The following is a 21,840-nucleotide window of genomic DNA, read 5'->3' as shown; positions in this document are numbered from 1 at the left end:
AATTAGGTGCCGAAGACGAGGGAAAGGGAGCGCGATTGGCCGATGGCTGGTCGCTCCCGACTATTTTCACTTGCATCGCGTTACTTCCGTGAAATCGGTCGCGTAACTTCCGCGGAATTTTTCTCGCGAACCCATTAAGGGAGGCCGCGCTTTCCTCGCGATCGGAAATTTCAGAACGGCTGCGATCGGCGAGAAGAAAAATCGTCCGACCGGCGTCGGCACTAAATCGCAGCCAGCGACCATCCCGAGCAAGAACCGCCTCGAATGAAAAAATATCGACGGCCATAACGTTCAAATAAATCGCCCATTCGCCTTAACTTAACATCCACTTTGCGCCGATCGTGGCCTATCACCGAAAGCCCTGCAACGCGAGGTGAACGTAAGAGTGCTTGCACGTAACTCCGCGAACCGGTACCGAGGAGAATTCCCTTATGCAATCGGCTCCGAAAATAAACATTCAATTAATCCCACGTACAGATTTTGTTACATTCCCGGTTACATAATCGAGCTAAAAGTGCCTCCTCGAACTCGTCCGACGACGATGATTACCGCCCGAGAGAAACCGGTCAACTTTTCCCTGCCTAAAGATTTTCTGGGCGTATCTTCTTTCCCGCGCAATTACGTGGATCGATCGGCGATTTGGGTGGGCCCCACAGGCCGAGGAAGGAAAAAGGCATCCCCGAACGCCAAGTTAATCGTCTCCTGGAAAAACGTAATGAAACGGCACTTCCTCGTCCGCTTTCGACGAGCCTCTCCGATCCGGTCTCGCGATCCGCGCATAATTCCGTCCACGCGAAATCCGGCGAAATCGACGAGAAACCCTTTCTAATGGGCTCAGGGATTAATCGGATCCGATACAAATTGTCCCGCTCACTTCGGCAATATCCTCGACTCGATTAGACCCGAGTAAGGTTTCCGGATTCCCCGGGGCAAAGTGCCGTTTCTTATCACGCGAGGTGAGTGCTCGGAGCCAAAGCAAATTCCACTCGTACCTCTTCTCGTTACATGTCGTACCAGAAATATCGATTTCATGGGCTTCACCAGCTTCTGTATCACGTTATATTAACAGATATCGGCATCGCTTCCACCCTTGGCCGACTTCCAAGTGGAAATGGGTTATTATTACAGTATTTTTCCGGACTGGAAACGTTTCTCTCCACGTAATGTCTGGATAGATGGAACGCGGGTTATTAAAGGTCTCTGGGTGATCCAGACTAATGAGTCACTTTGTCACTGAAACGTAATACAGCGATGCCGATTGCAATGTCCACTCCTGCATTTCGACCTCCCAGCTTCTATCTATCCTCCACGTGGCTACCGTATGAGAAAGCAGACCTTATCAAACTCGCATACGTACATATCACGGCGCACGTGATCGCACCCCGTAACTACGAGAAAATATTTACTCCATTGTATCTCGTACATCCATTCCTCTTTCTTTAAGGCACTCCCAAGTGTGTCTTGAATGCGCCGCTAATCGGGCCTCCTCACCTTCAACACATTACATATCTCAATAATTATTCATAACATTGATTCCACCCCCTTTGCAGTCCCAAATATAAAAAACAACGAGAATCCAAAATGGCACCCCCGAGTGTATCTTAAATACGCAGTCAATCGAGTGTCCTCACCTTTGACACATTTTCAATCTCAATAATTATCCATAACATTTATCCCAACCCCTGTACGGTCCCAAGCATCTAAATAACGAGAATCCAAGATGGCGGAAAACTTACACGGTAGAAATGTCACCTTCGGGGCCCGATTTCCACGTGTCCCCGTACGTGCACATGAGTGCACTTATCTCGTGCCAGTACACGAGAACACATATTTCGTGCACTCGCATGTGCAGGTATCGCACGTCGCACGTGGTCGGCTCTGGTAACTCCGTAAAAATGCTGACAAGTGTCCGTAAAAGGGCACGCGCGACGCCGGTAAGAGGCCGCGAAGGCCCGCCCGTTCGGCGTCGCTTCGCCGGCGTCGCGAGGTTGCATTTTCTGCTCTTCTTCCCCGGATCAAATCGGTCGCGAATCCCCGATCGGCACGCAGGTTCGATCCTCGATATCGAAGAAAACGATCGTCCCTCCCGCGCCCCGGGGTCGAGGAATTCCGAGCGCGTGCGTGTTACGCGTATAGGTACGCGCGTGTACGCCGACACAACTGACTTGTATGTACTTACGCACCGAGGCCTCCACGTACACCACCCAAGGATGTGCGTGCTCGCAGTTTTTCCCGGTTTCTCTCTTTTATTTTGCCAGCCGAGTCCGAGCTCTCCAGGCAGGGCTTCGGGCCTTCCAACGAGGTAGCCACTACTTGCGATGCCCCAGGTGTTCTGAATGAATAAGGATAACAAATCACACGTACAAATAAGCAAAAAAACTCGAAATACCTAATCTCATTAGCAGCTGAGTCAATCGTGATTCATACAAGGGAATGATTTGATTTGGGGAGATAAATAAAATCTTTAACAACCATGAGTGACTTGGATGACCAAGTCACTTTATTACGCCGTCGTTGCAAAAGATGATAGCACGGAGACTGTAGATATTCAACAATTACTGTACAAAAATTTACACTAACAAAATTTCCCTCTAAATCACCCGTGAACATATTTTCGGTGCATGTACACGCTGCACCTTCAGCGCGCCAGAAAGTGCAGATCCTACAGTCAACGTGCACTCCGTCAATAGTAGATGGAAATACGATCCACTCAGCGGCACGTGACATTCGCAAGACGTTCCTCCGTTATCCGTGAGTCACTGCTTTCGCGTGACAGCTTCTGAGAAAATTGCAACACGCAAAGCAGTCCACGGAATAGATAGTAAAAAAAAGAAAGAAAAGGCAATTCAAAGATCCTAGCGCGTCTTTGGGACGACTTAGCGCTCTCGACTCTTCGACATCGGGTTCCTTGATACGCGTCGTTAAAAGTCCGTCTCATTACCGCGGATAAGAATGAAAAAAAAAAAAAAGGAAACCAATCTAAGGAGCCGCTCTCGGATTCCTTGGCAACTTTGAAATCTCACGGGGGACCATTTCAACGGGTTCTCCCGAGTGGCGCGTTTTCTGCGTCGCCGAGGTAAGGAGGGCGTCCCGACGGCTCGTTGCTCTTAAAAGCGTGCCTCAAAGGCGCGTCGATTCGCCGAGCGAGCGGCCACGTCATCGGGTTTTTATCCGCTGCTGATTTCTGTGTCAGGAGTCACGTTTATCCTTAACGTGCCGCCGTTCCGAGGAGTGCTTCTCTCTCTCGCCCGCGCGGGTACGCATGACTCCCTCTCGCTCCCTCTCACGCTACCGAGAGTGGCCGCGGCTTCTCGAGGCGCAGCTCGCATCTCGCGGTGATAAGCGGCCGATCGCATTGCAGAAACGTGAGTTTTTGATAGGCCGCCGATCACGTTTGTAACGGATCCGCCACCTTGCCACGTCGGTGGGGACCTTGAATTCTAGATAGGCCGCCGTCGCGTTTTACGGAACGCACACGTACCTATCGTCTACGCGTAAGTACGTGCGTGAGCCGAGGCATTCCGAGCCGGCAAACGTCACGGGGACGTCCCGTGCCAACGACTCCGCTCATCCGTAGATCCACTGCCAATAAATCCGTATTTTTCCACCGGTCTTCTCCAGAAATAGACGCCGGGTCTGAAGGCGATCTAGGAAAGAAGATTTCCCTCCACGTCCGCGCCTTCCAGCCTCGTTCGGACACGCACATATAACACACAGGGAGTAATTTCTCTAATGAATTCTTAAACGATTAAAATTCCTACTTCGTGTACCTTCTATAACATAGAGGGATTAATTCATGTAATTAGTTGTTAGATGGTTCAAATTTCTATTTCATGTCCTATACCTTTGATAGATGTAAATGCAAAGAGGCGCCGACGGAAAAAACCATGGAGTTGCATGTCGGATGAAAAGCATGGAGATGGATATGTCGAAGACGTCGCTCGTCATGGAACACCTGAAAAATTAGATTTCGTGTTACTTAACTGGGTATTTCGATTAAAAATGATTTATTAAAGCAGACACGCACCTGTATCACTTAGAGAATAATTCGGATAATCGGTTCTTAGATAGTTAAAAACTCCTACTCCGTCTTCTGTATCTTTGGTAGGCGCAGATACGGGATTTGGACCAAAAAATCATGGAGATGACAACGTCGAGGATGCCCATCCTGGAGCATCTGAAACATGAGATTTTCTATCACTTAAATGGGTACCTCCAAATTGGCTTAAACATGGATCCATACAAAATAACTTAAGATAAACGCTGATATTGGTTACGCCCGATCCAGAGAGTCCACGAGAAATGATCGAAAAGATTTTTTTCTATTCGCCAGAAGAGTTTTCGAATCAACGGCTGTTTCGCCTCGAGATTTCCCAGGGAATCATAATAAGACTCCTCGCGTTCATTCTTCGGCATTATTTTTAGCATCGGCAAAAATCGGCGCACTCCGGTCCCTACCCTCCCTAATTTAGAGTGAGGCGATGAAACGCGACCGTGAGGCATGTATATCTTGACGAAAGAAACGGAAAGGTAATCGAGAAGTCCGTTCTCCATCTTGGCTTGACCTCGCGTGATCTCTTCGACAAGTGGAGACCCCAGGTGGGGTCAAGATGGCCGTCGCGTGACTGAAAAATCAAGCGGCTCTAATGCCCGCCTGGTCGGCCGATAATGCTTCGTACATCGCCTGGCTCTGTTTACGAGCTCGGGGTAGAGAAAAAGAGAGCGAATGGCTCCGCGTCTTATCGGTGAAACCGGTTCGCCGTCGGATTAATTCGGTTCGTCTATCAATTCTCACTGGGGGGGTTCAATAGGGCAGCCAAGATTAAAGTTCCTCCTCTCCCAAGAGCCGTAGACTCCTTCGCGGCTCTGGTCACCGAGCGCAACGCGTCGTTTTCTGTTTTTTCTTCTCCTTTTTTCCTCTCTTTTATTTCCAACGCCGCAACCTCGCGGGCACGTGACAAGCGATAACGCCGCAATGTGAGAAGAGGCCATAGCCAAAGTCAAGAAACTGAAGAAACTCGCCTTCAGCCTCGACGACAGCTTTTCCGTTCCCGCAAGCTCGTGGAAAAAGTTGCCACGAAGGCTAAGATAGAGAATGCGAAATGGCGAGCTTGGGTGTAAAGCATTGGAAAGAAAATCCAGACGATTGCGTTCGAAGTTAGAGAACGAATTTTCCCGATTTAGGGAACTTGGAGGAACCGAAGTGTCCAGGAAACGAGTTCACTTGGTTCTCAAAATGGAGAACCCAAGGAAACAGGACCTAAAAACTAGAATTCACGAACACGCTAGTGGATGCGAACGTTATCAAGGATGTTGTCACGTGCCATCGTTAAACCTGTTTCCAAAATTCAGGCCGAGGATATTGGTTTTGGTTATTGCGTCGAACTTTAACTATTTACGAAAAAGATCCATTATTGGTTCGTTGACCTATGGAGGTGGTTCAAAGATGACGCTAGACCAGGCGAAGACTTCATCCGCGCTATCACTCGATAAACGTATCACGACCTAAGAATCGAGAGATAACCGACTTGAAACATGGTACCAGAGAGGGAGTCCCTCGACTTCAATACTAAATATACAGTGGATTTATTCGTGAGACTGTGTTATCGCGTATCGAATATAATAATTCGTCAATTATATATAAATACAAGTATTTAAGTTTCATGATTCGCGGTCGACGTCGCGACGCTTTGTCACAACGGGCGCGAACGATATCTTATAACGACAGCTACTCGAATAAACGAATCTCCACTTTTCTTTTCTTTTTTTTTTTTCCCCGAAATTCGCGGCTATGCCTAAAGGTCGCAGGAAATGAAAGCGACAAGAGCGGAACACGTTGATAGTAAATATTATAATTAATCAGACGTCATATGCTATCTCTCTCACCGCTTCTGTCTTTCCCTGATTTCTTACAGTGAGCGAGAAGTACATGCAAATCGTATCCCGTATCGCGGTCGAATCGGATTGAAAATATTTAATGAATCGCGCGAAAGTTTCAACAATTAAAGAATTAAGTCACGGGAGCTTGCATGCCGTCGATGAAACATGATGCCCCCTCGCAACATAAATTAGGGAAGACGGTGCGACTACGGTGTCGACTTCAAACTGAAAATTGTCTGCAACGCTCATACGTAACCAGAGTACCGTGGCTTTCGATTTATTATAAATTGACAATTAACACCGAAAACAACACTCCCGTTTCCATGAGTTCCACCTAATTTTCTTTTCGAAGGAGGGATGTACATACATCCGAATGATTGGCTCGTCATGACGATGTCCGCAAGTGCATATTAGGTACACTTCTCGTCACATTTTATTACAACAATGTAAAGTACACTCTGTTGTACTTTTGGCGCTGAAATCGGAACTACGTACGGAATAAACAGCGGCGCCACGACCAAGCTCGCCGGCTTGATTTCGTGAAAACCGGTCGTTTCACCCCGGAATACAAAACGAAGTCGGTGCAAATCCGACTGCCAAGGAGCAATCGACTTGACGTACGTTCTCGATTGATAAAGTCCACGTGGAATATTCGCAAAATTTCACTCAGGAGCACGCTCAATCGCGATCACCCCTCTCCTCGGCGCGCTCTTCCGCTCGCGCCTTCATTCTCGTGATAAACGCCTGGCCCTTGCTTTTTCGGAAGTTCTCGTAAGGATCGTTTAAGTTGATCCCCACTCCTTTATACTGATCGTTTTTGTCCCTGATTTCACCGCCGGAGATGGGAGCTTCTATTCCTTGCTCATTCGCCCCCAAACCGGCGCCACTCCAACCCATCTTCTTTAACAGCTGATGACCTTTGTTGCTCTCGTCCAAGCTTAATTCTTGTGGAGGTTTACTGTATGTCGACCCCCTGAAGAGAAAAAAACGTGTCGTCGATTAAACCTACTTTTAAATTTGCTACTTTGCTTGCTTATACAATGCGCGATAAGTTTCTGCATTTATTAATGAGACTTCGTGATCTCTAATCATCTAACAAGAGATTTAGTAATCTGAATCTACTAACAAGAAACTAGGTGGAGTTGGACTGCGGTCTTGCCGGTCGATCCTTCGCTCAGGACTCCTTTCTTTGTTACTATTCCTTCTTCTCCGACTTCTGCTAGTGTGGTTACTGTTACGACTATTTCGCCTGTGGTTAGCGGCAGGTGACCTCGATCTGCTTCTCCCTCGTGATCGTGAACGCGATCTACTACGAGACTTACTCCTATACCGTTTTTTTGGTGGACTTGGGCTTTTGGAACGAGGCCTTAGGATCGGCGAAGGTGATTTAGATTTCGGCCTCAGGCCAGACATTATATCCTCCTCTTTACGTTTCCTCGCTGCATTCTTTGCTTTGTAATACTCATATAGTCCCAATTTCTCCCAACCATCACTGTAATTAAATAAAAGTTAGAGACGTTTTAAGGCTATATCTACTGTTCTTTAAATGGAATCCAGTTACCTATCCCTAGGAGAATCATGATTTGGTGGCGAATAAAAGGCTTCCACTGCGGCTACCAAACGTTCACTCGGTGGCGCTGGTGGAGGTAATCTGATTGCATCTGGATCTAATGGCTTATACTCTGCGTCTTCTAACTTAATTAATGGAACCATTAAACCAGCCGGTAGCTCGAAATAAGGCATACTGGGCATCAGGTCCTCGACCGAAGGTTCATGGATGACCGGAGGTGGACCAAACCCAGGTGGAGGTTTCGAAAAATCCGGCAGAGGAACGTTCGTAAACGGTGGTGGATCCGGACCAGGTGGTCCCCAGCCTGGTGGTGGTTGTGTGAAATTGATGTCAGCTCCCATTGGAGGTGGTCCAGTGTGGGCGGGAGCTATAGACATATTTGGTTGGTTCTGAAAGCAAAGAAACTCGATGGTAAACGGATATAACGCTACAAAAATGTACCAATAAGGAACAAAAGTTAATCCGATAAAAGACATACAATCTGGGGAGGTGGTGGTGGAGCTTTCAACTGTTGATCGATCGCTATTTTTTGTTGCTCAATAGTTTGAATTTGCCTCATAGCATGATTAACAAAAGCTTGATGCTGTGCCTGATAATTATCAAAGGTCTGTTTGGTGGAAGTTGTAATTGGTGTAATGGCAGCAGCATGTTGCGCAACCAAATTAGCTTGGTATTCTGACCAAGAGGTATTCGGCTGCTTCAGTTTATCTACAATCCCTTCGTCAAAGTAATTGTTTTTTGATTCCCAAAGACTGAGTAATTTATTCAGCTTATTTAATTGTTCCTCAGAGGCAGCTAATGAAGTGTTACAGAACATCGGAACGACTACGCTCTCCATTGCTTTCCGAAGATCCACAGATTTCTTTCGGGCGCTAAAAAGTTTAAAACCGAGTAGAGCACTCTTATTTCACTGAAATATTTTGTACACTAACCCTAGCTTCCTCGAATCGGCAATCCCAACGATTGCAAACACTTAACTTACCGAAAGTGAGTATACTATTCATTCCGACTTACCAATGGTGCAAGACATCGTTTACCAAGTAGATGATATGAAGTTTATGATTAAAGCTTGTCCCTTGTATCACTCTAAAACAAAATTAATGTAGGATTATGGACATCCGTATTTTTATAATATATCTAATATTACACAAGGGCATACATACTTCTTCAATAAATGTTCAGCAACGACTTGATTGCTCTGTGCTGTTAAAGAATTTTGAAGTATCCAAGCTTTCCCAGCACTGATGCTATCCTTTGTGCAGCTATCGATAATAGGTTGCAATACCGAGTCGAACGCAATTAAATCGGTATTCGTGTTTTGAGCACTATTCTGCAGAGAAGTCTCTTGTGCTTGCCTCACGGCATCTTCGACCCGTCCTTGCTGTTGTGCCATCAGCGCTGCATGCTGGGCTGCCAAGTTCTGTTCGGATTGCCTGACTTGTTCCTGGAGCGAGGTCTGCTGCGACTGAAGATTCGCCAATTCGTTCTGCAGCCATGCTGGTGGCCCGGCGATGTTAACTCCCGGCGCAACCCCGCCAATAGGCGCATTCACCCCGCCAATTCCACCGGGAACTGCTCCGATAGGTGGGACTGCATTTCCAGGCCCTCTGATCGGTCCAGAAACTCCAGGTATTACGGGCCCTGGATTTCCAGTCGGGCCAATTCCTACCACTTGGTTTATACCGTTGTTCTGAGTACTTAGGCCGGGCGCAAGACTGACGTTATTCAATGGCTGTGCGACGGACGCGGCTGCTTGCTGCTGCTGCGAAACGTTTAAACGTGGGTCTGCATTTTGCATTGGATTTATTCCTTTTTGCTTTAAAACTGTAAACGAATGACGGTGGATTATTGTAAGTTGTGTAACTCATGTCGGTATTATTTGAAAAAAAGTATGCTAATAGTCAGACTTTCTGTCTCTTATCTTCTACAGGGGGCGCGAATAGCGTCTTTGGTACAGTATTTATGCGCAAAGTCTATCGGGAAGTACGACAAGTGCTTTCAAAACACTATTCATTTCCCTTCTTTATACTTGGATATCTAGCAATACCATGCATAGTATATTTTATATCGCAATCTCTGGTTAGAAGAACGTTAAAAGACTATGCCTCCTCGATATCGTCGTGTCCAAGGAAGACAAGGTGCCTTTATCTAGTTTGCATTTTCTGCTTAATTGAATAGGGATCCCAAAATCTTGAAACGAAGTCCTGATATTCCATGAACGATATTTTCTTAGTGGCATTCTGACGAATTCAGAGACTCTTTTGCCCGGATCTCCCTCGAGTACGTTCCTCGTTCGACGATTAAAGTTTGGCCATTTATGCTTCTCAACGGTTGTAGCTGTTTAGGGGTTTTGTCCCACTTACTGGCTTGTTCCGTAGTCACTTTGTACTGATAATAATTGAAGTGTTCTCCGCCGAACAGGAAGCCAAACTTCGGGTTGTCCTTCTGCTTGTTTTTTGTCATCTGCTCGAACTCAGGCCCGTTGCGTGCCACAAACTGTGCCAATTTATCAATGATGTTCCGCAGTTCTGTATCTATATCATTCAAAAGAATAATATCAGAAAATATTGCTTATACCGAGTCATATAAACGAGTATAATAACAAACCAATATTTATTATACTAAAAATAAAAGAAATAAAGAACAGTACACAAGTGCTTTTTTCTATTCCTAACTCAATTATGACATACAGTATTACAAATCCTTATATTGTAGTCACTATCTCATGAGTCATAAATATTGACAAAAGATTGACATTCACGAACGGTAATAGAGTACGTCCGTTTGATAATTTAAAATTAAATAAAATAACCCGGCAGCAATGCCAGTTAGCACGCCTCAAAATTAACGCCTTCAGTTCATGTCTCCACCGCTCAGGACACACATAACCTAAAAGGTACACATCGCGCTCGCGCGCGCGGGTGCAGAATTTATTCCAATCTTCCAAATAATTTTGCTAGCTCGACCGCTAAGATAATGAATCACGATACAACTGGCTTCCGATCGATCTATTAATGCTAATTAGACGATTAATCAAGACATTCTGAAAAGAAACGTGTAGAGTAACCGCGCTCGGCCGGACATTGCCACTTGGAAGGTTCTCGGTTTACCTGCTGGAGCTTGATCCATTTTCACCGTCGTGAACAAGTTGCACCTCCCCCCGTAATACTTGTACACTAAATAATCCTTGAATGATTTATTTTCAAAAGAAATCCGACGCCGAGATTCATCGTTTCTCACTGTTTCTCACGGTGGAACGACAACGCTAGACGTCGCCATTCTGCTCCCTAGTTCGAGCGGTTCCCGCCGGAAGCGCTGTGACTGCCGCGAGTGTTCACCTGCGAAACTAACAGTGACAATGCCGCGCTGCCGATAACTGCGTGTATCAGAGATGAGTTGGGAGATTACTTACGGGCAGGTCGCGCGATCGCATCCTGTGCTGTCCTCTGGTTTCGTACGTTAGCTTTCACCGTTTTTTTGAGTTTGGAGATTGCTCACGGGCAGCAGAGATGAGCCATGAACTTCGTCACGACCTGTGCTGTCCCCCGGTGGAGAATGTGGACGGCTAATGCACTTGCCACCTGATCTCCCCCCCAATGGCGGCCCAATTCAGGGATCCTCTTCATCTCTGCTCCCAATCCATCTCTGTGATAACAAACACTATTTTCGTCTAATAAGTACCTTGACTTTATGAATATTATGTATTAAAAGAAATTAATTAATTTAAATCCAAATTCTCAGAATTCTCTTAAATTCTCTAGAGATCTAAAATCTTAAGAAACACAATTAAAATTGTCATGCGGCATAATAATCGCTCATAGTTTGTTAAAATTATTGAAAATTACTTGAATGTCATTAAAAAATTCAATTCCCATAAATTCTCATTCATTCACAGAGAAATTAATCACTGATTATATTCCCGGTTATATTCCCGTTCTCGATTATGTTACCCGGGTAATATAACGCATTAAAAACTCTAGATATTTTGCATTCCTAGATTACAGCAACAAGTTGTCAACCATGAAACTTACTAAAATGTTACGTTAATATATTCAAAGAACCAATGAAAGAGTCCAAACGTAAAACAATGATCTCGTTGGCTTTCAGTAAGTTACTAGCCCGAGCAGTTCGCTGTATACGGTATGCAACGTTGTATGAAGTGCGTTTATATCGTAACGAAATCACTCTACCAATGAAAGAATCATCTCTATTTTTGCAAATATTTTTGGCTTTTCCAAAACAGCATCAGTCGTCATGGATGTAGATACGGCAAGTGACAATACATCTGTAGACGATAAAACTGAAGACTTTTGCGAAAATCCAACAAGGGATGCTTTAACCGAAGGGCTTATGGGTCTATTGAAACCAACAATTGATCAACTTGATGAAAGGATCCGTGCTACCAGGTGATAACCTTAAAATTGAGCTTACCAATATAGTAATGTTCTGAACTTACTAATAAGTTATCTGATTTTGTCAGCTGTTCGTACTTACATATTTCTATCGCTGTTTCAAATACATTTACTAAAATATCATCAACAGTATTGTGTACTCATAGTATTTGAAAACAAGTTATATATAATTATATTGCTTCATTTTTTGCAGAATAAGTCAAATTGAACTTAAACAACAAATTGAATCTTTAACCGATGAGCTGATTAAAATATCAGATGCACTGCAGTCGCCGTTAGAATTAGATTCGTACGTGAAGAAGTTAGTAAATGCTAAGCAAAAGGTAACAATAGTCAGTAACGTATTGCAAACAACACAAGATCGTCTTAATAAAATTCATCAAGCAGTTGAGAGAGACACAGCTAAAAGGAAAGCATTACTAGATCATAGTTCAACCTATGCCCAGAGCAAGGTACAAGAATCTGAAACTGAAGGTATTGCTGTTACAGAACAGCAATAAAAATGGAAAAATTGTAAAGTTACATTCGAAATGGAAATATTTTATTATTAAGATATAATTTACCATAATATATATATTGATGTAAGTGTTCGATAAATTAGTCATTAAAGTTATGGATACTCCTGTGATTAAGCTTTCTCTTTCGGAAGAAGAGACTGTATATGTACCTTCTGAAGATTCATTCCTTTTAATAGATGCTTTAGAAGCCGATTTAGAATTGTTCAGAACTGTAAAGTCGCGATTATGCTTAGAAATAGGTAGTGGATCTGGCGTAGTTATAACTGCATTAGCAGCTGCATTAAAAAAATACTGTTCGTCATATTTTCTTGCAACTGATATTAATCCACATGCTTGTATGGTAACGAAGAAAACAAGCATTAATAATGCAGTTGATATCGATGTGATCCAAATGGATTTGGTTTTTAGCATTCGTAACAAAGGAGTGTTCGATATAATTGTATTTAATCCACCTTACGTTGTTACAGAATCTGTAGAAGTGTATGACAAAAGATTAATTTCAAAAACATGGGCAGGTGGAATAAAAGGGCGAGAAGTTATGGAAAAAATATTTGCCCATATTCCTATTTTATTGTCTGATGTAGGGATTTTTTATTTAGTTGTTATAGAGGAAAACGAACCAGATTATATTATGCGTATTTTTAGAAATTTTGGCATGAAAGGAGAAATTGTAGCAGATCGAAAGATACGCGGAGAGCATTTAAAAGTTTTAAGATTTGTAAAGTTAAAGCAAAGAGAACCTAAAAATTGTGAGGAAACTATTGTAAAAAATGGATGATAACTTGAATTAATGTTTTATACTAATTATTTTGTAACCTAGTAGTATAGTTTTTATGAGTACCCTGAATATGTTGTAATTGCTCTTAAATTATTATGGAATAATAATTTTGATTTAAAGTTGCTTAACACAGCTAAGGTACATCCATAATAAATTTGAATTCATTAAATATTATATGTACCTATTGAAACTACTTTATTTGACATGCTCATTTTTTTAATTATATGTTTCAAAAAGTGCACTTTTTGTTAATATTCTTACATTTGTTGTATACTTGTGTAATAGTAATGTCTCGACTGTTTTTAAATTTTATTTCCAAAGGACAGTTATGCTGTCAACATTACAAAGCATTATATATTATCAGATAATAAATTTTGTATTAAATAAAGAAGTTAGCATGTGTATAAAGTACAGGGTGTTAGAAAAGTCTGGAAAAGATGTATATATTTATATCGATGTACCACAAACAAACCTAATATACAGAAAAATTGCAACATAAAAATCAAGTGATGGATAATATTTATAATAAAGCTGTTTAAGTTAGTAAGTTGTAATTTTATGGTTTTTGTGAAGTTATGATAAATTCCCCATATCAATTAATGTTCCTTTATTTGAATGAATTTTGTAATTACATCGAGGAGAATATGACAAATTAATATTAGATCACAATTAATTATATTTACATTCCTCATATATTTTCTAACATTTGCTCTTATAGAACAATTCAGTATTCGATACGTACAGGATTTCAAAAATTATTGTTCAAACATAACGCGTCACTGGTATTACATTACAAGAAATTGCATAGTTAATATTACAGCATTAGACAAATGATTTGCTTTTTAAGCAGTGGTACCAGAAACGCGTTAAACTCTGCTTAGTTATCTACGCGTTATGTTCAACAAGCATATTTTAACGTAATCGTAATCATACTGGCATAAGTCTCCGTAAGTACAAGTCAGTTGGCATATGGCTATCGTTCTGATGCGTCTATAAATAATACTTCTCCAAAAGTACGATTGTGTAAAGCCATTTTTACAATAGAATTCATATTCTGACAATTTGAAGCCGTTCCCGATTATTTCTTATTTGTACCACTTAAAACATGTACAAAATTATCGTTATACCGATTCTTGGCTGAATATGAATTTTATTGCAAGTTAAGCTACATTATTCAATTCACTAATACACAAAATCTACTTCGGTTGCAAGTGTTCTCAGGCAATTACGCAGTAGCGATTATTATACCGTAATCACCTATTACTTTTTGTAACGAACGCCGCTTATTGCCATTGAAGTTTCTTCGTCGAATGTGGAATGCGCGTGCGTTAAATCTAATTACAGAAATATTTAATAGAATTGAAATTTCAGTCTAATTACACCCGATTAGACCTGTTATTAAATTAAGTTCGCCCTTCTTCGACGTTATGTTTTGTTTCGCAAATACTTAAAATAGCTTCAAATGATCGTTTAACTTCATAAACCTGATAATTACGCGTTGTTTTCTCAGCTAGGGCGATTGGATGTTGCCGAACGGCTCGTCCCAGTGAAATCGTTTAATGACTCTTCGGCAAATGCTCAACTTTCGAGGCGTAAATTCTTTGGAGTTTTAAATACAGTATAGCCGCACAAATGGTCGTTGCGGAGAGCATGCTCGCCATTAAAGAAAACGCAGCGTAAAAGCTCCCATGACTCATGCAAACGCTGCTGCTTAACACGATTTCGTTTGCACTGGGCAACCCGATCATTTCCATGGTTGCATTGCTCGTCAAGCTTAAATCCTCAGGCATTATGACTTTGAATCCTCGCCTAACTCGTACTGGATCCGACAATGCTCCTGTCATATTAAATGGGAGATACGTCACGTCACGACGTCGACGACCGGGCTCGATTTGCTGAAAAATAATATTTAATGTTTAATGTATAAACAAACTTGCCCATGAAAAGGCCCGTTTAAATAATTTGCAATGATCTTTGCTCAGAGTTAGAGAATAATATATGTTGGATGATAAGTGTATAATATGTACAATTGTACTGATTGTAATAAATGCATTGTGTAATCTATTGGCTTGATTCTTCTTGTTCTCCTTTATCAAAAAGGGCATGCATTAGTGTTAACTTCATGCGTAACACGTTTTTCGCACGAAAGTTCCAACTTCGTGTATATCAACTATTCCAAGTGTTAATTTGATATCTCCTAATTTAACGGCAAGGGAAATTTATTTTTAAATAACTAATATACAAGGATGTAATTAGTGTTAACCATTTTCATACTTGTGTAACGTTTAAATAATAATTTCTTTGTGGTATCTGTTAAAAAAAAGGTGAAAGAAATCTTCAAAAATAAATATTAAATTAAAAACATGTATATGACTTTTAATAACAAAAATTGTGCGATCGGTCTCGTATTTAATAAATGACTCAATCAACCGTATATGAATTATGAAAGATTAATTCAATAAGTATTGAGAGTTTATGACACAGCCTTTATCTCGTCATTCAAATCCTTTCTTTTTCACACGAACCCGAGTAAAAATGTCGTTACCTAACCTTGCATTTTACAAGTTTATTGACGATCACTCATCTTGAGTGTAGCTACGATGTGATATGCTTCTCATAAAATCGCTATAGGCATCATTTCCAATACGACCGGTAAGGGAAATGACGTGACTTTCTCCGCTAGGAGATGTCGTGACCCCAGAACGAAAGTGTTAGTATTGTCTCCTGTATTTATATGCTGATTATTCGATACGCAATTGACTGTCGGAGATTTCTAAACGGCATTTTTCAACTCGCGGTTTGTGAGTCTGTCACTTCTACGTTCGAGGATAAACTGTTTGTTATGAATTATTCAACTGTTCGCACAATATCGTTGCATAATTTCAACCTTGGAGCGTCGATTGAGACGCTACTTTTGAAAGCTGTGACTGACCTATGATTTTTTACCATTCTTTGAATCCTCGAATACGGGACGCTTGTCGGTAGCAATAAGTATCGTTAAATATTCCTTTTTTAATTATTTGAAAATTAATAATACTTTACCTGATTTCCCTCGGGACAAGGTTCACAGTCCGTCTTGCAGAGCTCAACGTTGCACTCTATGAAGAGATCCATGACATCGGGGAATTTGAATGCCTGGAAGAACGAATAGGCGATGATCGACGCTCCCGTGTTTCCGGTATCTCTGGTCTTTTGGAAAGCGCCAAACAATTTTGGTTTCAATATGCAGCCTCTTTCGTCGGTCAGCTGAACGACATTCGCCGATGTCTCGTCCCGAGCTACGCAATCTCGTACCTGAAAAATAGATTTATTCGCGAATACTTAAAAAATACTGTAATAATATGCACACCTTGTACATGCTTCTCCTCAGAATGTCTTGTGTCTTGGCAACGGCCAGGAAATTGACAAAAACAGGCACTCTATTGATAGCCATCTGTTAGAGTTTATTCTTTTAATCATTTTGTTAGAAATACTCGACCATTCCTTACAATACCACGGTTCGAGGATTTCAAGAAGTTCCGACAAAATCTAATTTTTGTAGTAAAAATTAAATGGGACTATATGAGTAAGACGTAGAATGATATAAAATATATGAAAATTATGCTTGTAATTGTTACATCCTTGAAATTGATATATCCTTTATTAAAAAGGACTTGCACTAACGTTAATTTCAAGCGTCCTTTGCTAAAAAGGACATACATTAGCGTAACTTTTTTTCTTAACAGCTTTGAGCGCAACGCCTACTCTCTATTGATTATCGAATCCTTTCTTTTAAGAGAGTGAAAAATGCGTGGTTTTAATTGTTTTCGTTTAGTTTGAGTTTCTCAATGTCTCAATCTAATACCAAGTAAAATTCAATTCTACATAGAAAAAGAATACAAGGATAATAATTGGTATTAATCACTTTAATACTTGCGTAATGTTTTAATAATATTTTGGTGATAGAAGTAAAAACCGGAAAAAAGTGCACCAGAGACATTTAACACAGGGGAAAACGTTATCAGTAATTATTATTGATTCCCCACGGCGTTTATCAAAAAAAGGTTAAAGAAATCTTAAAAAATATATATTAAATTAAATTGGACATAAATAATTTCTGGGATTACAATACGCGATCGGGCAAGTATTAAAGTGTGAAAATGACAGAAAAATATGTACCTGAAGATCGAAGCCAGGATCACCCTCCACTGATACAACCAAGGTCATGGTCTCTCCTATTTTCACGAGACCATCTGCCGCAGGTGCAAACGGACCCTTTCCGACTTGGATGTCCAATTTAGCCGTGGCTGTGTCTCCACTAAACGTTACAATTTCCTGGTTCAACATGTCCACCGACAAACTGACAGAAAGAGCCTTGTTGATGTTCCCTTCCCAAAGACAACGAACTCGGCGCACGGTATCCCAAACCTCCTGGATTCCCGGTTCGTTCTTAAAATATTGAGTTCAAATGATCAGAAAATGATACGGATGGCATGCAATTGTATTAATAAAACGACTATCACCGTGTTAATTAATATTATATATATATTAATATTATATAACGTTCCTATTTTTTAACATACTTGTAAGACTAGAACGTTTTCTAGGTAAGCCTGGCCAGCATCTCCTTCGAAGTCGTTAATAAATTGAGTGCCGCAAGAATCCAAACTCACAGTGAACGAGAATTTAGTCTGTCCTGAGTTTGCCTCAACATATCGGCACTCGGGGTTCATGTAAAAGCCCTAAAAATTCAATTTTAATGTTTGAGTTCAACCTCCACGTCCTATAAAGTGCCGTTAAATTGTAAGTGAATTTACCTTCGAGTAGATCAAGCCATCGAACGCTCGATTAAATTCTATATTAATAGTCATCATCTCCTTGCCACATTGAACGTCGATGTTATGGATATGCGGAGGATGTTTCAGGTCATCGTCATCAGGTTGCTGCGACGTGCCGTCACCGTTCTGAGAGTTGGTTCCTGCAAAAACGAAAACACGTAATAATTGACTAAGTTAACTTTCACAAAATGTCCAAGTTTACTGCTGCAGAACTTTAGGAATTCTGGATTTACCGTAACGGTTGCGAGGAATTGGTTAATTCGCAATGGCGGAAACTACCTTTAATTAATTACGCAAACAGTAAAAAGCATTTCTATAAAAAAAACGGGGTTCAATTAACTGGCAGTAGACCAGATCGTATTACCTTCTCCAAGTCCGCCAGGGAACGAAGGCGTAGGTGCTGGGGTTGAAGAAGGATACCCACCGCCAACAGTGCCAGGACCAGAAGGACCAGAAGGACCGGAAGGACCAGAAGGACCGGATGGACCAGATGGACCAGATGGACCAGAAGACGAGAGGCTGGGAGACGGGCTGGGAGCGGGATAATTGTACGGCGGGGTATAACCAGGAGACGAGAACGAATTAGTCGGGGTGGGTCCTGGCTGTCCTGCAGGACTGCTTGGTCGGTAATTGTTCTGTCCATTTCCTCTGGGCGGGACATATGTGGTTCCAGGAGATGGGTATCCAGAGGGTGGCCCTGAGACTCCCGGGGTAGGCGACCCAGGAAACTGCTGAGACGGGAACGGGGAGCTCCCTTGGGGTCTGTATCCCGGAGATGATCCATAATTCGGAGACGAAGGTTGGCTGCTGGGACTTATGTAGCTCGGCCTGGGAGTGGACGAAGGTTGGCTACTGGGACTGATGAATGTTGGCCTGGGAGTGGAGGACTGACTCGGAGGGATGTACTGAGACGACGGTTGCTGGTATCCTGGATAATTTCCACCCCCGCTGGCACTAGGGGTCGAGTACGATGGCTGAGGAGTAGACGCTGGCCGAAATGGTCTCGGCTTCTCCGGAGGTCTTTGAGTACTGAACGGCGGTAAGTACGCATTGTCCGATTCTTGGCGAGCTGTAAATATAATTAGGAAATTTACAGGAACCAATTGTCAACGTAGAAGAGAGTCACCCTATGTAGCAATATTAATTGGCATAATATTGGTAAACTGTAGTTATAGACTGTGTATATAACTGTACATGTAGCGGCAAAATATTGTAAATAATGCTCCACTATTGAAATATGAACATTTGGATTTATTGATAGAATATTCCATCGTAATATACAAAAGCAACATATATATCCAATACTGCAGACGTATCATAACACAATACCTCGTGCCAAACGACAATTACCCTATATCGGACCAATATATTGAGCGTCATATTTACTGGGACACAAAATATTATATTGGTTGAATATTGGCTAGTAATTAATAATATTGTACCAGTAGATTATATTCGACCAATATTACGCCAATTTATTACCAATATTCGTTGCTACAGGGGACGAGTCAGGTGTCGATAAAGTGGCTACACACGTTACGATGAATTATACCGATTTGTAATCCGGGCAGTTACATCAAGTTCTTCTGTAGCGTCCACGCGTCAATTAAATCCTTACAGTTTGGACAGATTTATCTCAACAATTAATCGTTACAAGTATAGCCACCTTTAATCGACAACAAAAGTGCATCGGTGAAATTTTGCTCCGAATTTTGCACCTGTTCGTAAGAATTTGCAATTTTAATGTGCGCCTTTGAAGTTTACATTTTTCCAGATGACCATTGTAGCCAATTGTGAAACCACGTTTCAGATGTAAGAAGCGATTGATTTGCAAATCGGTAACTGTACTGTCATCATGCGACCTAGTGTCTACATTACAGACAAGTTGCGTAAGTAAGGTCACTAACGTTTTCTCCCGTTGAAATGATTTGCTTAATTTGTCTTATGTCTGCCTCACGTGTCACTGGTGACATTAGTTAACCCTTTGAACAGTGTGGACGTGTATTTACGTCTTACGAAAACTCACTGCTCAAAGGGTTAAGAAAGTTTCAGCGTTCTAACGTCAAAATCGAGGTGCAAACATTGTCGTTCGTTGCGCAAAACGTACGTGTACGAACGACAGGTCGTAGTGTTTGTTCTACCAGGGTAAACTGCTGTTAATAATAAATTCATAAACGTGAGGGCGGTTCTTCTTCTCCTTCTCACAGCTGTAAACGTACTTTTTCGTGTACCCTGATTGTAGATGCCTTGAATCCATTCTAGAATATTTCTCGCCATCACGTCGGTTGGCGAATCTGCAGTAGCTCGCTCAGCTCTGGCGTGTGCTAAATTGCAAAGATTTCGTGAAAGAAAACTTTTCTCTGAAAAAACAGCAATATCGATGTTCCCGAATTAATTCATCTTACCGATCGACGTCTTAACGAAGAGGGCATGCCCGGGATCCTGGCCAAAGACTGCACCGAACAAAGCGGTGACAAACGCCACCAAGTATAGCCTCATTGTGCACCTAGAAGTAAAAATTAAAGATCCTTAAAAGGGAATGAAACCCACGGAGAAAGTGAAACGTTAGCGCGGATGGTCTAAACAAAAATCATCCAGAGATAGGAAGACAATCGGTAGCTTCCATGACATTCACACATAGCCCCAAGAAGTGTAAATTCCATTGCACACACACTTACCAAAAAGACTGCAACACCTAAAAGTCAAGGTTGTGCCGTACCTGATAACCACACATACCCATTAGCACAATGGAAAGAGAGTATTATCATATCTAAGTAATTGCAAGTATTATCTAAAATGAAGTTGAATCACTCTCTCTCTCTCTCTTTATATTATTCTGAACAATGTATAAGCCCGTAATTATAAAAACGATCTAAGTAAAAAATCTAAAGAAGATTAATCCATCCCATATTTTATATTACCCGCATTTAAATTATAATAATGTGAAGTTGGTTTCTTCAACGAAAAAAAAAAAAAGAAAAGGGTTTAACCAACTTCGTAATTACAGGCACATATGTTGATTTAATTTGCATGGTTTTTATTTTTAAATGTGGAGACTCTTTTGGCGAGCAGTGTATTAAAATATCTGTAAAATCATGCGCTACGCGAACTGCCGATTTTTCATGATATAACTCATGTAATTAGGTATGAAACATAATGATCATTGTTTTTAATTAGGATGGTCGGTCGAACCTACTCTTGTGCGGAAGTTTAGTCGGCGGTTATGTGCCGCATGCCGTACTTATATACAGCATAGAATGCACACGTAAAAGGAAAAGGATGATAAACGACGGTGCAGGAAAACCGTAATCCCATATAATATAAGCGCAGAGATTCCTGAAAAATGTGTCCGTGCTCTCTTCCGCGATGATGACGTTAAACGGATGAAAATTGCCGGTCGTTTATTGTGCATCTTCAGAGTCCACGGTGCAGAAACGAGGATCATCCTTGCTGCTAAGAGTCTGTCTATACGACAGTCCCAAACAACTAGAAAGTTAGTCGACCCCTCCTGCACACTGTGAGAACTTGGCGAAGAAGACTACGCAAGAGATGCGCATACACGCGCGTCTACATAAGCGAAAAAGAGCGCAGACGGTTGGGAGGCTTTTCTTTTTTATCAGTTCCTTTCTAACTGAATCTTCGGCCTCTGCGCCTGTGAGAAGCCTCCGAGATTACCCAATGCATTACACGTCGTTAACGTCACTTTTTTCATACACCGTGTCGCACTCTTCGCGGGTGCCATTGGTATAGTAAGCGGCAAACGACACGATCCAGTCATCTTCGATCTTCATTTGGATCTCTGTTACACAATCACTCGATCGATTTCTCTCCTCTAGTATTAACTTCGAAATTAACTCCTATCAGA

The 21,840-nt window shown here is 41.7% G+C and overlaps 5 protein-coding genes across 6 annotated transcripts; 3 read left to right on the top strand and 2 right to left on the bottom strand.

Annotated features, from left to right (window-relative positions):
• The first annotated feature begins 3,740 nt into the window (after nt 1-3,740).
• Nucleotides 3,741-4,255, top strand: LOC105703968. The gene is made up of 2 exons (XM_012432794.1): nt 3,741-3,987; nt 4,109-4,255. The coding sequence occupies exons 1-2, from the start codon at nt 3,814-3,816 to the stop codon at nt 4,253-4,255; spliced, it is 321 nt and encodes a 106-aa protein (XP_012288217.1). The 5' UTR covers nt 3,741-3,813.
• A 1,577-nt stretch (nt 4,256-5,832) lies between these two features.
• On the bottom strand, nt 5,833-10,731 carry LOC105704016 (calcium homeostasis endoplasmic reticulum protein). 2 transcript variants are annotated; one of them, XM_012432847.1, is made up of 8 exons: nt 10,561-10,731; nt 9,814-9,984; nt 8,614-9,274; nt 8,465-8,536; nt 7,929-8,322; nt 7,442-7,839; nt 7,007-7,372; nt 5,833-6,853 (listed from the first exon to the last, which is right to left on the bottom strand). In XM_012432847.1, the coding sequence occupies exons 1-8, from the start codon at nt 10,577-10,579 to the stop codon at nt 6,559-6,561; spliced, it is 2,376 nt and encodes a 791-aa protein (XP_012288270.1). In that variant the 5' UTR covers nt 10,580-10,731; the 3' UTR covers nt 5,833-6,558. The 2 variants fall into 2 exon arrangements, with proteins under 2 accessions (XP_012288270.1, XP_012288271.1); XM_012432848.2 differs by lacking the exon at nt 10,561-10,731 and adding an exon at nt 10,141-10,163.
• An 878-nt stretch (nt 10,732-11,609) lies between these two features.
• Nucleotides 11,610-12,387, top strand: LOC105704021 (SNAPIN protein homolog). The gene is made up of 2 exons (XM_012432854.1): nt 11,610-11,856; nt 12,056-12,387. Exons 1-2 carry the CDS (start codon nt 11,705-11,707, stop codon nt 12,360-12,362), a joined length of 459 nt encoding a protein of 152 aa, XP_012288277.1. The 5' UTR covers nt 11,610-11,704; the 3' UTR covers nt 12,363-12,387.
• Nucleotides 12,388-12,448: 61 nt separating this feature from the next.
• On the top strand, nt 12,449-13,705 carry LOC105704020 (hemK methyltransferase family member 2). Its single transcript, XM_012432853.2, has one exon. It carries the CDS (start codon nt 12,475-12,477, stop codon nt 13,156-13,158), a length of 684 nt encoding a protein of 227 aa, XP_012288276.1. The 5' UTR covers nt 12,449-12,474; the 3' UTR covers nt 13,159-13,705.
• Nucleotides 13,706-13,813: 108 nt separating this feature from the next.
• Nucleotides 13,814-20,474, bottom strand: LOC105703967. The gene is made up of 8 exons (XM_023432435.1): nt 20,381-20,474; nt 20,195-20,299; nt 18,340-19,044; nt 17,955-18,115; nt 17,721-17,879; nt 17,317-17,586; nt 16,201-16,452; nt 13,814-15,053 (listed from the first exon to the last, which is right to left on the bottom strand). Exons 1-8 carry the CDS (start codon nt 20,472-20,474, stop codon nt 14,715-14,717), a joined length of 2,085 nt encoding a protein of 694 aa, XP_023288203.1. The 3' UTR covers nt 13,814-14,714.
• Nucleotides 20,475-21,840: the final 1,366 nt, after the last annotated feature.

This window comes from Orussus abietinus, unplaced genomic scaffold, assembly GCF_000612105.2.
Source record: "Orussus abietinus isolate OABI.00-Male unplaced genomic scaffold, Oabi_2.0 scaffold7, whole genome shotgun sequence".
Lineage (NCBI taxonomy): Eukaryota > Metazoa > Arthropoda > Insecta > Hymenoptera > Orussidae > Orussus > Orussus abietinus.
The sequence above is the reverse complement of the archived record's forward strand: the minus strand, read 5'-3'. Positions and strand labels throughout refer to the sequence as shown.

Coding starts and splice junctions, on each gene's coding strand:
- LOC105703968 (XM_012432794.1), top strand. CDS start 3,814: ATGGTTCAAATTTCTATTTCATGTCCTATACCTTTGATAGATGTAAAT. Junction 3,988..4,108: donor ATTTCGTGTTACTTAACTGG/GTATTTCGATTA, acceptor TATCTTTGGTAG/GCGCAGATACGGGATTTGGA.
- LOC105704016 (XM_012432847.1), bottom strand. Junction 8,537..8,613: donor GCTGAACATTTATTGAAGAA/GTATGTATGCCC, acceptor ATTTTGTTTTAG/AGTGATACAAGGGACAAGCT. Junction 7,840..7,928: donor CACCACCACCTCCCCAGATT/GTATGTCTTTTA, acceptor CTTTGCTTTCAG/AACCAACCAAATATGTCTAT.
- LOC105704021 (XM_012432854.1), top strand. CDS start 11,705: ATGGATGTAGATACGGCAAGTGACAATACATCTGTAGACGATAAAACT. Junction 11,857..12,055: donor GAAAGGATCCGTGCTACCAG/GTGATAACCTTA, acceptor CATTTTTTGCAG/AATAAGTCAAATTGAACTTA.
- LOC105704020 (XM_012432853.2), top strand. CDS start 12,475: ATGGATACTCCTGTGATTAAGCTTTCTCTTTCGGAAGAAGAGACTGTA.
- LOC105703967 (XM_023432435.1), bottom strand. CDS start 20,474: ATGAGGCTATACTTGGTGGCGTTTGTCACCGCTTTGTTCGGTGCAGTC. Junction 20,300..20,380: donor CTTCGTTAAGACGTCGATCG/GTAAGATGAATT, acceptor TTTGCAATTTAG/CACACGCCAGAGCTGAGCGA. Junction 15,054..16,200: donor CTTGTCCCGAGGGAAATCAG/GTAAAGTATTAT, acceptor ATTATTTTTCAG/CAAATCGAGCCCGGTCGTCG.